This window comes from Poecilia latipinna, unplaced genomic scaffold (genome assembly GCF_001443285.1).
Source record: "Poecilia latipinna isolate Pla-1442-1.1 unplaced genomic scaffold, P_latipinna-1.0 Scaffold83, whole genome shotgun sequence".
Classification (NCBI taxonomy): domain Eukaryota; kingdom Metazoa; phylum Chordata; class Actinopteri; order Cyprinodontiformes; family Poeciliidae; genus Poecilia; species Poecilia latipinna.
In genome coordinates this window covers 410,451-424,898 of record NW_015112699.1, presented here as the reverse complement: position 1 = coordinate 424,898, position 14,448 = coordinate 410,451, and the positions used below count along the sequence as shown (strand labels likewise).

The following is a 14,448-nucleotide window of genomic DNA, read 5'->3' as shown; positions in this document are numbered from 1 at the left end:
TTTCCAGGCCCGGCGGGTTTTATGAGTGTGCTGGCCCTTTAAGGCAGCGCACTAACTCTGGGATTTGGGAGTGACGCGGATACGCGAGCTACTTTGTCCCTCTGTTTCCTTCGCTATGAAAAATATTTGGACTTATTAGAACAACGGCTACCAGCGAAAGTTGATTGGTTTAATAATGAAGCCGATTTACACGTTTTGTTAAGAAAACGTGTTAACCAGTGGATCGCCCTGGTGTTTACTTGGTGACTGATCAAGTCGGGATTGTGTTTGTTTGCGGGCCGTCCTTTCTCCGAGCTGCTGCTGCTGCGGCGGCTGGGATAACTTTGGAAGAAGTTCTTTGTATTCAGGAAACAGTTTGGCAAAGAACATGGACTGGGGCACAGAACTTTGGGTGAGTCCACCGTGAGAAGAAATCTAGCCAGGGTGACTGTAATGCACTGTTGTTCTGCACGCTGTCGAAGTTGCAGAGGAACAAAGTTTGGCAAATCAGTTTAACTTTTTTTTTCTTTTCTTTTTTTTTTTTTTTTCTTTTTTTTGCAAAGCGAAGCACTTATGAGCGCTGCTCTTTTTTTGTTGCTTTTTTGTATTTGCAGCTTTTCAATAAAGACACTTTATCTATATTAGACTTTAGTCATGTAAGCAATGGGACATATGAGGTCGTGTTCACGGTTCAGGCAAAAGTATGGAGATTGATTTCCTGCAGTGTCAAAACTCAATTTGTTCTGCATGCGGGTACTTCAGCTGTATGAGGGTTGTGTCTTTTCTTCTCTGTTTACATTTTGTCACACTTGGCTTCCATAGCGATGAAATCGTCTGCTGTGATGCGGCTTGGCAACAATGGCTCATCACTGATAAGGCGCATCTACCTGACAAAGCACTGATTTCTGTGTTCTGAACGCACATAGAAGGGCCCTGTGCACGATTAAAACCAAATCGAGGCAGCACAGCCTTGTCGTGGACGCTAAGCTATTTTCTTGGAAGCAGAAGTGAAAGGATTGGCACTGTCCTGAACCTTAACAAAACAAGCTTTGCCACTTGTATATTCTCAGAGAACCTAATGTGTAAAGTGGAGCATTGCAAAGAGGAGGGAAAGGAGGTTTTGGCCTCATTACTCTCTCCCCCTGGGTATGTACTCTGTCTCTTTTTTTCATCCTATGCAATGGTGCAATAGCCTAATTAGTTTTGCCCTACTTTGAAAAAAAAATAAAAAAAAAATCAGGGAAGCTCCTTTTACATTGCACAAAGTTTTTACAGGAGCTTTTAGAATGAATTCTGGACATAATAGTTAAAAGTGCAAATTATCATTTTTGTGTGTTTTGGGCCCAACCTGGCCCGCCAGGTCATTCACATTCCTGTTTGCATAATTGGTTTTGTTAATGTTTGGCTGCAGAGTCAAAGCGCAGGGCCTGTTCAGCTCTTTGGCATCTGTTCTCCTGATTGTTGTTAATCCGGTGGCTATTTTAAGCTGCTGGTTGGTGCAGTGCAAGACTGCAGGTTCTGGGCTTTAGTTGTGATAGTGAGTTCAGGTCCCGTCGATCAGGTCTAGTAAAATGTCCCTAATTTTCTGCAGGAATGAATGATTCAGGACTGAAACATTTGTGGAACTTTTATAGGAAAGCGTCACATCCTGGGTGGCTCCTTCCAGCATTGAATGACTTCAAAGGAAGTTGGATACTTTCTTTGGGTTCAGATATGGAGACGTTTGAGCACCTGTTGCTAACGGTTGTAGCTTTCTTATTATAAAACACGCAGTTTTATAATAAGAAAGCTTCACACAGTTAAAAGGACTGTGTGAAGTTGTTTTATAGAACTGCTTCTGATTTATGAAAATCATCTGAGCTCTAACCGCCTAAATGAAGACCTTTTAAAGCTAGTTTTGACTGTGGCTTTAGGGCGATAATAAAAGGCAATAAATAGTCTGACCAGTGCTGCGGCTTCACAGGACACTGATTTATATACACACCATTTTCAGCGTTTTAAAATTGCTTGCATTTCTAAATATAGCCATAGTATTTTGAATGAAGTGGGTATAATTAAATATTCCTTTTTAAGATAGGGTAGATCCAATTTCTTCCAGTGTCTTTTAGTTGTTTTTTTTTTCTTTTTTTTTTTTTAGAAAAATGGTGCAACCACAGTTGCTGCATCCCTCCCTGTTGTATTAGAGAATGTCCAGGACTTTACTTGTAGATCAAACTAGGGATACTTTCATTGTTTGGAGTCCTTTGAAATGTTTTGAGAATGCTGTTTATGCTCCTGGGGCCAAAGAAGGGGGTGGAAAACATCCAGTAAAACTGGATAAAACTGCTGTTTTCTTCCATAATGTGAAAAGTGTGCAAGAAAAAAAAAGCCTTCCTTTGTCGTACCCTGAGATAAACAGCGTTAGAATATCTGTTAAAACTTGCATTTGCAGATATGTATGTGGGATTACAAAGTGCCAAATCATTTAGGGGGACAAAAAGAATGCTGATTGGAGCTTCTCAATCACAGGCATTAGGATAAGAGGTTTTATCTTGATGTTCAAGTGCCCATTTATCTATCTGAGATCGCATGAATGTGATAATTCTTGCACCTTTTTTTTTGTTTTACGAAGCTGTTTTTTTGTGTGTGAAACTGCAAAAAAATGCAGAAACTCAACAGGGTTTAAGATCTGGAACCTAGTGCACACGTCCAATCTGCTGAGGCAGTTTCAAACCTTCCTCTTCGTTTCTAATTTGCGATGCTGTAGTACAAACTGAAAACCAATCCAAAAACCGAATATGCAAATAATATACGAAGTCATGCAAAATGCTTGTGGCCGGAGCTACCCGTAGCACACAACTTTTTATCTGCACTTTCATGTTGTGGTGAAATGAAAGGGTATGAACTCTTGGGATATTACGCATACTTATCCACCTAAGTATCGAATTACAATCCCATAAAGCAGATTAAATGAACCCAAGCACCTTATTTAAAAAAATAAACAATTTCTACCTTTTTTTCCCCACCATGAGAACATTTATTTGCAAATGCCAGAAAACATGAGTATATTTCTAGCTTTATTCGATAATTTGACAGGGAAATTAGGGCCACACACCTGTTCAATGTGACTCGCATCTCATCGTATCCCTCATATAAGACAATGGAGGTGGGAGTAACATTATTTGAACGTGTTCTTGTAGCCTGTTGAGTTGCACTTCACTGAAATACTCTCACACAGGTCATTCCAGCTGTTGCTCTAAATGCACCAAGGAAATGATTATGGAAAGCGGATGTATTTCCTAATACAAAAGAAACTGTAAAAACTTCTGAAGTTTATCCAAAACCAAAAGTCTCATCAATGGGAAAGGTTTTGGTTTCACTTATTTCTGTGTGGAAAGCAAAAGTTATCTTGGTTTTAATCCTCACAGATCATTGGCGCTAATAACTAGGTTCACCATAACTTAGATCTTCATCAGTGCAGAATTTTCTGTGCATGCCTTATGGAGCAAAGTTCAAATTTGTTTTAAATATATAAGCACTAAGAAAAAGCAGAAATTGAAATGAAAGAATCAAATTACTTCTGCAAAAAGTTTCATTGTAAAAGGACGACTCATGTCTTTCGTTTTATTAATCCATTTTACTGCTTTACAATTAGCTTTAGAATCCTGCAACTATTTTGTGTTTGCTAATGATAATCATCAGCAACAGTTTTTCACTTTGTAACAATCATATGCTATGAAGGTTCATTTAAGGTGAGTACTAAAAAGAAAAAGCTAAGTTTTGAATAAGAGTTTTATCAATTAAAGACTTTGCAGGAAGAACACAGGAATGCCTTTTTTTTGTTGGTATTTTAGAGCTTTAATTGCTCAGCAGTTTGCAGCCCTCCTTAACTCTGTCCTGCGATTAGCTCTGCTGTGTGTCATTTGAGCTCCAGCTTAAAAGGTGCTGAGGAACAAGGCTCGACATGTAAGGAATCCCTTTTTCACAGACTCCAAGTTCAACCTAAAAGTCAGCTGCAGGGTTAGTCAAAGACTCTGGGAACTCTTTTTTTTTTTTTGTTTTATGCGCATAGTGTGGGAAGACTACAATTTCTCAACACTTCCAGACTTGTCTCAGCTTGAAGGTGTCAGAGCATCACTTACCAAAAGACAGAGAAGAGACGGAGGTAGGGATTAAAAAAACCCAAATTCAATTCAATTCTTCCACCTCGTATGATGGAGGAATTTAATTTCTTCTATAAATAGCAAAAAAGCAAACAAAATCATTTCTTGGCTGAATTTTTGGAGACCATAACCGACGCGCATTGGGTTTAGTTTATTGCCTCCCGGTCTAGATTCTTCTAGGTGCTCTAAATCTCGGAGAAACATCACAGCTGTGGCCTGGAGGTCAACTCAACTTTGAGGCTTTCTTTTCCTTATTTGTCTTCCTGCTCCTTCCCTTAGGATCAGTATGACATCATAGAGAAGCACACGCAGTCCGGCCTGGAACTGGTGGAGAAGTATGTGAAGTTTGTGAAGGAGCGGACCGAGATCGAGCAAAGCTATGCCAAACAACTGAGGTAGGCCTTTTAGACCAGCTCGCATTCTTGTGTGCAGCTCAAAGCATCTTGTGTTTGTGTTTGAATGTTTGCATGTTGGAAGGTTGTTTATGAAATGCTCATTGGTCTTATGACTGCTCTGGGACAGATTCTAGTTTGTCTCTGAAACACTAGCCCAATTCTCCAGCTGCTTGCATGCTTTCTGCCTCTCGTCTCTCTCTATCTATCTCTCTCTTTCTCTCTCTCTCCTTATCCTATGCGCTTTGTCACCCAGTTGCTTCCCCGCACACACAAGCCCACATCTGTTGTAGTGCTGAGCTCTGCTGGAGAGAGGAGGAAATGGGAGCAGACTGGCACATGATATAGTGGATGTGGTCAAACGGAGAGTGAAAGGAGGAAGAGTGAGAATTGAAATTTGTTCATAATCTCTAGTTTTTATTACAGTTGTGTTAAATCCCCCTCCAAAAAAAAAACAAAAACTGCAATTGTTGCAAAAGAGTTTCTTCTTTCATTGGATGTTTCCCATTGAGTTTGTTGAATAATTAGGTTTCACTTTATATCCACATCCACAGGAATCTTTCAAAGAAATATAACCAAAAACGAAGCAACAAAGACGAGCCAGACTGCAGGTGAGCAGCTGCTTTTGTTTCCAAGTCTTTATTCTTTCTGAGGAGTCCTTCTGTTGCTACAGTTACTCATGAGGCTGTTTTGAGCCGACGCTGGTGACATTTTAAATTCCCTGAGAAGGAAACAGGAATAAGGAAGTCACAAGCTCCTTATCATAACTTAGCTTGCTGCAGAATTTTTGTGTAATTATCATCTTATCAGCGGCCCTCATCTCTCCACCCTTTCCTTTCTCCTACTAAATGACAGGCTGTCCAGCTACCAGTCTTTTGTGGACATCCTGAATGAGATGAACGACTATGCTGGGCAGAGGGAGCTAATTGCTGAGAACATGATCATGAACATTTGCATTGATCTCACCAAGTACCTGCAGGAACTCAAACAGGAGCGAAAGACGGTGAGCTTGATGTGGAGCAAAAAGTATCCAATGATTTTTAGCCACTTAAGACATGAAGTGGATATAAAAAGACTTGCACGGCAGTTTTTACAAGGTGAAAGACTGAGACAAAGTATAATCTCAAAGTGTCATCTTACAGTAGCGTGATGTTTATTGTGTACAATTCAGCTGAAAAAACGGATATATTTGAAAGAAAAAAATCAGATGTAATTATAATTTAAGTATTCACTCTTGGGTTTAATTCCCAGCCCAGGTGTTGTAGCATTAAATTAGCATTTTTTTCAACTGTGCATGTGTTGTTGTTTTTTTCTTCTTCTTTTTGGCTACTCCTGTGTCTTCCCAGCATCCAAAGAGATGCTTCTTTGGTTCATTTGCGTCTATTGATTGCACCTTGGATTACATTTCTGTTTTCTTTCATATCGGATTGTTTACTTTGAATGGAAAGGCTTATGTCTGCAACTCTGCTTCTCAGTCCTGACACAGAGAATGCAGATAATTGTTGTCACATGTAAAACACAACCAGCTAAGCAGAGGTTCCTGCAGCTCCTTCAGCATTACTGTCGGGTTTCTATTAACTCTGGTAAATGTTTTAGTTAAATAGTAGTAGGTCCATAATTTCTCCAATTATCAGTGGCTATACTGTCCTAATATTTATAGGGCCAATGCTGTGATTTGGTTTTGGTATCCTTCTCCTGACTAATACCTTTTTAATCCCTAAAATTTTCGCTAAATGTATCCAAATGCCTAGAAATAGCTGAACTTTATTCTGTGGCGATCAGTTTCTCCATAATGAGCTGCTGCTGAGAACTCAATATACTTGTCTTTTCAAAAGAAGCTTCATTAAGGTATGTTTTTAAATAATTTATTGATTGCTATTTTCTTCTAAAAACCAGTGGGTGTTTGCTGCAGTAGCTGAATTGAGTATTCACTTGCACACACAGCCCAGCTTTTTTATCTTAGCCGTAATATTTGTATGCGCGACTTTCATTTTGTACAGTTTTGCAAGTTGTCGCATTGCTTTAATCAGATACACAAGGTCTTGTCAAAGTTAAACAGTGCTGTTTACTATACACTTGGATACGGGTGTGTGCCTGCATCACCATATTAAGAAATGGTTTGAGAAAATACCAAATGTTTTTTTTTTTTTTTTTTGAGTCTTGTACAGGAGTAGCATGAGGAAGAAATAGAAAAAGTAGATGTTTGGAGATTTCATTGCTGCAGCAGGAAATACGTTTAAGTGTCTCTTGAGGGAGGTCTGGTCTGTGCCGTGGTGTTTCGTTTCTCAGTGAGAAACATGCTGTCTTTGTCTTGTTGGACTGCAAAGTACAGCCACATGCAGACACTCACTGAAGACGCCTCCAACAGACACACTGGTATTTTGTTTTCTCGTCTGTTTTGCTGCGTGGCTCTTTGAGGTCATTGTTTATTCTGTGCTCTCCTCCACATTTCTCTCCCCCTCTCTCTCTCTGTCTCTCTATTTTTATAAATGTCTGCAGTATCTATTGGAGGCCAAGAAGGCCCAGCAGAGTTTGGAGAGCACCTACAAGCAGCTCGACAGCGTAAGTCCAGTTTTACTATTGAAAAATCTTCTTACACGCGTCTTGATGGACTCAAGGTTGAATAGAAACACAATCAGGCGAGTGGCTGCCAAAGCAGTTGAGTTAGGCAGGTGAGTTTTGCTTATAGTCAAAATAGATGGAACAAAATTGGAAGCAACCTTATTCTAAACTCCTTTTACCCGCGCAATCAATCCTAACCCTATGAATTAGTCACCATCTCTGGTAATCGGTCTTTTAATTTGAATAAAACGATTCACCAAGAGGGTGAAATCTCAGTTAAAAATATTTTTTAACATTAAATCACCAGTGTCACAGTATTTGGCACCCGTTCTGTAGCTCCTCTTTACAATCCCGTTTTGCCAGTCAGACAGCTCTTGGTTTTCTATTAGAACATTTTACAATATTGGAGCAAATTAAAGAGAGGAATGTTTGGCTGTTCCTCTTTGGACAGTCTCTAAATCATTCAGTTCTGGGACTTGCTCTTCCCTTCCAGTCACCTCACCGTGCCAAACAGATTTAGCAATCTTTTCTAGAAAGATCTTGTGGCCACGCATTGTCAGCTTTCTAGCAAAGGCCACCAGGTTTTAATTTAAAATCCTTTGGTATTTCACAGAGTTTGTCCTGGACACTAACAAGGTTTTCAGTAAATTATCAGTGGTGTATATTTGCATGCCATATGTATAATATGGCATATATATATATAATTATTTAAGTACTGTGCATGTTTGTTGTTTAATGCAGCACAAAAAGTTTTGGAAGGTAAAGGAGTAAGAAACTACACATAAGTTGTTTCTTAGACAAAATGGTGGATGTCGGCTAGAAGAAATTTTCTTTATTAAGCCTTCTTCATGCTTCACCATACGATCACATTTTGGACCATTTAAATTTGGGGACGACGTATCCCTGTTTTAACATGACTCTACAGGACACAGAGGAAGATCTATAAACATCCAAATTAGTGAGTTTGGTGAGGAAGAATTTGACTGGCTGGCCCAGTCGCGATCTGAAATCGACAGAAAATCTGTTCGGGCGAATTTGAGTGGAGACTGTGAGCCAGCCGTCCTCGTCCAACATCAGTGTCTGTGGCTTCACAAATTTGTTTGTAAAGAATGGACAAAAAAATCCCTTAACTAAATCAAACTGAAAGCTTTCTCAGAAGATTCTAGAATAAACTTTAACCTCATGAATTAAGAATTGGATGCTGCTGAAGTAAATAAATATGTGACGTAGGATGAGAAAATGGTAACATGCCAGCATATTTGAGCTGTAGTTTCTTTTATTATCAAAAGCAATCCTCAAAAGCCACTTATGGTCTACGTTGCTGCAATTGAGGAATAATAGCTGGTGAATTACTGACAGTATCCAGTTGGCTCCAAATTCAACCCATTTCATTGTAATACACTGATCAAAGAATTGAATTTAGGTCCAATTAACTGAAATCTAAATAGATCCTAATTATGAAACGGCGCAATACAGTTACTCCAGACAAACGGGTAGATGTGATCACACCTCAGTAGAGAAAGTAAAGTGTTTGTTTTTCTCCCCTCCAGAGTAAAAAGCGCTTTGAGAGAGAATGGAGGGAAGCAGAGCGCGCAGCGCAGTATGCAGAGAAAACGGATCAAGACATCAATGCCACAAAAGCTGATGTTGAAAAAGTAAGAACTACTGTAGAATGCACACTGGAGAGAGAAAAAAAAAACACTTAGCGTGATTCATGTTGCACTTTTCAACCTGTCTGCTTCTTCTGCGGTTTTTAGGCTAAGCAGCAGGCGCATATGAGAGCACGTGTAGCTGAGGACTGCAAGAATGACTACGCTGCTCAGCTTCAAAAGTACAACAAAGAGCAGAGCCAGTTCTATTTCAATGACATGCCACTTATTTTCAATGTAAGTGAACCTGCTGCAGCCCGCAAACCTGCCACCGGTGGCCCTGTGGGTTCTGGCATAACAATGATGTGACGAGAATTGATTTGGTATCCAGATCTTAGAAAATATGCAACTTAATTACACTTGGGAGCAGACAATTACATCAAACCGTACTGCTAACTTTGGAGTGCTATGTTGAACATTTTGGTGGTCCATCCGTCATTGATTTGTCATTTTCAAAAGATTTTCAAAGACTGCAATCGCTATTTTTTTAAGTTATTTGATGGAATTCAAGGTTCCTTCAAGACTGGGAGCATCACAAATCTCAACTTTAGGCCTTAAAATAGGAGTGACGACATTGTGCACCAATACACACATCTTCATTTCAAGTGATGACTGTTTACTTCAACCGTCTTGTTCTTTCTAGAAATTGCAGGATTTGGATGAGAGGCGAATACGAAAGTTGGGACATGGCTACATCTTGTTCTCAGACACAGAAAAGAATGTGATGCCCATCATTGGCAAGTGCTTGGAAGGGATTACTAAAGCTGGCACTAATGTCAATGAGAAAAATGTGAGTTGGTTTCGACGCCGAAACATTTAATTCTGCAGAGCAGAGCCACACAATAGTTATTTCTTCGGAAAGTATTATTAACAATTGTGCTTATTGCAGGACTCCATGGTTATAATAGAGCAGAATAAGTCTGGATTTGAACGTCCTGGAGACTTAGAGTTTGAAGACTACAGCCAGGGTATTAACCGAGCCTCCTCTGACAGCAGCCTCGGTACGCCTAAAGGCCCCATGGACCTTCTGGGGAAGAACAAGAGTAAAAACTTTTGGCTTTTCAAGAGGAGCAAGGTAGGACGTTTTCTCGTTACAGTCCGACATTGATATGAACTGACTTTGACAGTTATTTGAATGAGTTTTCTATTCCCCTCAGTCGATGATTTTAAAAATGTATCTATTGTGGATACCCAAGTCGATGATAAATTCCTCTCCTAAAGTGATTGATTTGATGGCTTGTTTTGTCAGTGAAACTTTGTTTTTCTGTGAAATAAATATGCCTGAGAAGAATTAAAAGTTTTACAAAGATGTCAAAAGTTTTTTTTTTTTTGTAAACTTTCACAGATACAAAGTTGATAAGTTGCCATGCTTCAACTTGCCACAGAATCACTGAATTTATAGGAACACAGTCGTAGTGCTCTGTTTTTATACCTCAAACTAATGGTTTACAATAAATTCAACTTTTTCACAGCTACAGATTTTTCTGTTTTGCTCAGCAATGTTGAATCTCATTTAATAAGAACTGGTATGACATTTGCACAGATGCTCTGCAATATTTTAGATCAATTTAAATCTTCTCTTTGTTGATATCTGCTTTAGATTTGTTGTACTTTTCTAAATTTGTGAGTTTGTTTGTTCTTGTGGATGACGAAGGGTTTGAGACTACTCGTCTAGTTTTCTTCTGTTTTCTGACATTTACAGGAAAAAACACCAGTCAGTCTCTTGTTTTCTCATTTACTCACCACACATTATGTGTGCTGCATATATATAGTTCCTTTGTTCCCTGCAGGATTTATAGGATTTATATATGTTGTAGTTTGCTGCTCCAGATTTGCTCTCAGCTTTGCTTTACCGTTTTCTGTGTTGTGGATTTATGCTCTGGCTTCTGGATTGACTGCTCTGTCAGCAGTCTGTGTTTGTGTGAGTTAATGAAACCTCTTTGCCTCAGTTGCCTACTAGTGTTTAGACAGCTTAGTGTTGTGTTTGGGTTATTAGAGCGGATTCCTTCTCATTGAGCACTGTAAGAGCTTCTTAAAACTTTTCACATTTATATTAAGACTTCAAACTATATTGCTGTTTTCTTATGGAAGACCAACAGAAACTATTACATAATTGTGAAGTTGAAGGAAAATGCTAAACAAATCTTCCTTTTTTTTTCAAAGTCCAATGTACATATTTATTTATCCAGCTGATTTTTATCCAGTAAAAAAAAAAAAAGTGGCATCCACCAAGTAACTGGGTTTTTATGTGAAGCTCTTATTGGTTTTAGAGATAAGTGAACAAACAAACTGCATCATGGAGATCATAAAACATACCAGAGAGCTGATGAATGAAGTTTTAGAGAAAATTAAAGCAGATCTAGGTTAGAAAATGGTATCTGAAATTTGAACAGAACACTGTTTCTGTCCAAATTTTATTTATATAGCACTTCCCACAGGTTATTAACCATGTAGTGCATTACAATTAAAGGAAGCATAAAAACACCGATTTAAAAGAAGAAGAAAGCCATCAGAGTCTTCCCCTTCAGTTTGCCACAAGCCATAAAGGTGCATCCATGCAAATTATTAGAGGATGGAAAACATCATACACTATTGCCATAATGAAACATGGTGGTGATAGCATCATGCTGGGGGGATGCTATTCTTTAGCAGACAGGGAAATTGGTCAGTGTTAAATTGGACGATGAAAGAAGTTAATATGGGATAATCACTAAAGTGTTAGAGGCTGCAGAAGACTTGTGACTGTGGAACGAGGTTCTGAAAGCATATTCTTGTATTGGAATGGCCCAGTCAAAGTCCTGCTCTAAACGCAACTGAGAATTTGTGATAAGACTTCAAAATTGATGTTCGCATAAATTCTACATCCAGTCTGACAGAGATTGACAGAGCAAATAAGAATTGGCACCAAACTCAGCCTCTGGATCTGTAAACGCAGCTCTGCAATACCTGTTGCTGCAGTTACAGTGGAAATATGTCACAAGAGGTCTGAGGAGAGAGAAGAAGAGATAAAATACATATATACAGTTCACGTATTCTTTGCTTCCACTTCACAAATGTACTACATTATTCTGGTTTATCATAAAAACCCTAATAAATGACCTAATAGTTTGAGGTGTACAAATACTTTTGCTAGGCCCTGTTTTTTTTTTTTTTACATGGATATGCAGAAGTAATTAATCATTTCAGTCACTGTAGTTCACTTCTGTCGCAATGAAAAGAATTTATAATGAAGCGTGGCAGGAATTTTTAGTAACGCTTTAGAGGTTTAACAGGCAGAAAAACAGCAGCTGCGCTACTTCCCTCTCACCTTCCCCTTTCTTTGTCTACAGAAACCAAGTTTGAAAGACATGGTTGAGGGGGAAAAAGGTGAATGTTTAGTCTGTTATCTTCTAATGCTCATATCTTTCTAGAGATGGATATATGAGAGCTTCGGAGTGTAATGCTTGGCGTTAAGGGCAGTGAAATCATCATTGCTGCAAATAAACAGGTTAGTTTGTGCCTGAGTCGTTACTGTTTCATTTGTTTGAGGTATAAAATTACAGCTTTCATACTTTAGACTCTGGAGCTACTCAAATTTTCTGAGTTTTACCAGCGCTTTTCTGAGGTGGTAAATGTAATTGCTCATTGTCTTGGCAAGTAGAAGCCCTTTCAACATATCCACAAACATTAATATTACAGGCACTCGGTGTTTCACAGAAAAACAAATACTTTTTTCAGGTTTCAACTCTTGGGTCAGAGAGTCCATTAGGAGCAATAATTAACCAGATTAAAAATGTTAATGTTACTATTTTAGGATAATAGTTGACTTCTTGCTTGGCAGAACCAGGAAATCCTCCAAATAGCATTTGTGGTGAACCTGTAGTTATGGCAACACACGAAAAACACACCAACAATGTGAATACTTTCTCTATTCTAAAGCCCAGTATATTAATGCATGAGCCTCTTTCGTCTCATTTTATATACACTCCAGCATTTCTAGACAAGGCCTTTTGCATGATCCTGTCCCTGGCTGCGAGTGAATAAACCTTGACCCTCCAAATACACACAGACACGTACACGTATCTCTGCATCCTGGCTTCCAATAGGTCAACTTGCAGTCAGCATTTTGCTGTGCTTGTGGTTTCATGAACACGGGACCCAAACTACATTGAATTTTCCTCCGTGGGCCTCCGCAAACACACTGCCTCTATTATTCTGCCCAGGACCTGGCACAATGTGCATCACAACAAATTCTTTGTGCCAACATAAGAACGACGCCGAGTTAAGATGGAGAAACTCAAACTGACAAAAATTTATGTTGGTCCGTTAGTATCTATTTGGAGCATAGGGTACTTTACACAGCTGTGAAACTTTAAGCAACTTTAATATCCCCACACTGGTGCTATGGTTGGCCGACTGCTAACCAGCTAATGGTCCCCTCCTCCAATCCCAACACTAAATGATCCCTTCCTCTTTCCCTGCAGTGTTCTGCTTGTTCAGCACCTCTTCTTCTCTCTGCATGTCTTAGTGGCTGTGCTCAGCTGTGCACTCTTCCTGTTCTGTGTACGTGTGCGACGCAGAGCTCTGTGTCATCAGTCATGCTCTCCTAATTAGACCTTAGAAGTGTGAATAGAAAACTGGGTGTACTGGTTCAAGTAGCTCGTGGTTTATGTCTGGCCCTTAAGCAGTCCTATTAACTACGCTCCTGTTGTTAGAGCCCCATAACTCTAAGAAATGTAGCCCCAAAGTAGCAGCCATTCACATAATAACAGTCCTGTACTTCGGGATCTCTGTGTTTACACACGGGATCTTGTTGCAGGGCAGTTTAAGCCCGTCTGCATTGAAGACTTGAAGCCATCAGCCTGCTGTGTAATTTAGCTAATGGACCCCACCCCACCACCTTTCGGCATAGATGTAGATGTTTGTAGTTCACTCCCGTCATGTTGTCAATTTACCCTCTCTCTAATAAAGGCCATTTGCCCTGCCTCAAAAATCTATATCCACTGTTGGTAATTAAGCCAGCTATTTATAACGACTGCACTGGTTTACAAGCTGGTTTTATTTATGTAGGTCAGCTTCTGGAGTCTGCAGCATGTGTAAAAAAAAATAAAAAATTCCCTCGCATTGAATCCTGATGGTTAAATGTTTGCTTTTACAGTATTGATGATCGATGCACGACAAAAGGTACAGGCTTGTAAACTGTGAGCAATCTGCTACGAAAATAAACAAGTGTAAGCTGTTCAATCACAAAAAGGCAATTAAAATGCTGTGAATGCTGTGGGTGGAAAGCTGCAAAAGAAGAGAGCCGCTAATTTTGAAATCTGAAGCCAAACAGATGTTTAGTCTTGGTGGCCTGCCCCATGATCCTCACTGAGTCTTACGCTGCCCTTCAACTTTTACCCGAGTTTTGTTGCAAGTGTTGGGCTGTTGTAGCACCAGTGTGGAGGCGATGGCTGGCTTCTTACTGTGATGTTTTTGTGCTTCTGGTCATTCCATGCAAGTTCACGCACCTCTCCAAATCCGTACTTACTGCTAGAAAACTTAAGTGGTCTTAGACTCAAGTGGTATTGAAAAGAAAATTGTAGTTTAATCCCCATTATTCGATTGGCTTTAGTAAAAGACAAATTTACAGAATTTGGGTGTTTTTTTTTTTTTTTTTTTTTTTTTTTTTTTACACAAATTTTTTTTTTTTAAAAAAAAAAAAAAAAATTGGAAAACGAACCCCTTTTTAAATTTTTAATTTTT

The 14,448-nt window shown here is 39.2% G+C and overlaps 1 protein-coding gene across 4 annotated transcripts in view; it reads left to right on the top strand.

The window, feature by feature from the left end:
- The first annotated feature begins 95 nt into the window (after window positions 1–95).
- Window positions 96–14,448, top strand: part of trip10a (thyroid hormone receptor interactor 10a) — a 22,343-nt gene continuing 7,990 nt past the window's right edge. For 2 of the 4 annotated variants that reach the window (XM_015020682.1, XM_015020676.1), the window contains exons 1-9: window positions 96–391; window positions 4,401–4,516; window positions 5,068–5,124; window positions 5,369–5,516; window positions 7,013–7,075; window positions 8,626–8,730; window positions 8,833–8,961; window positions 9,368–9,514; window positions 9,614–9,799. In XM_015020682.1, coding sequence (XP_014876168.1) covers window positions 368–391; window positions 4,401–4,516; window positions 5,068–5,124; window positions 5,369–5,516; window positions 7,013–7,075; window positions 8,626–8,730; window positions 8,833–8,961; window positions 9,368–9,514; window positions 9,614–9,799 — 975 coding nt within the window. In that variant the 5' untranslated portion in view covers window positions 96–367. The remainder of the gene's footprint in view (window positions 392–4,400; window positions 4,517–5,067; window positions 5,125–5,368; window positions 5,517–7,012; window positions 7,076–8,625; window positions 8,731–8,832; window positions 8,962–9,367; window positions 9,515–9,613; window positions 9,800–14,448) is intronic. The other 2 variants (XM_015020690.1, XM_015020698.1) reach the window with 2 other exon arrangements.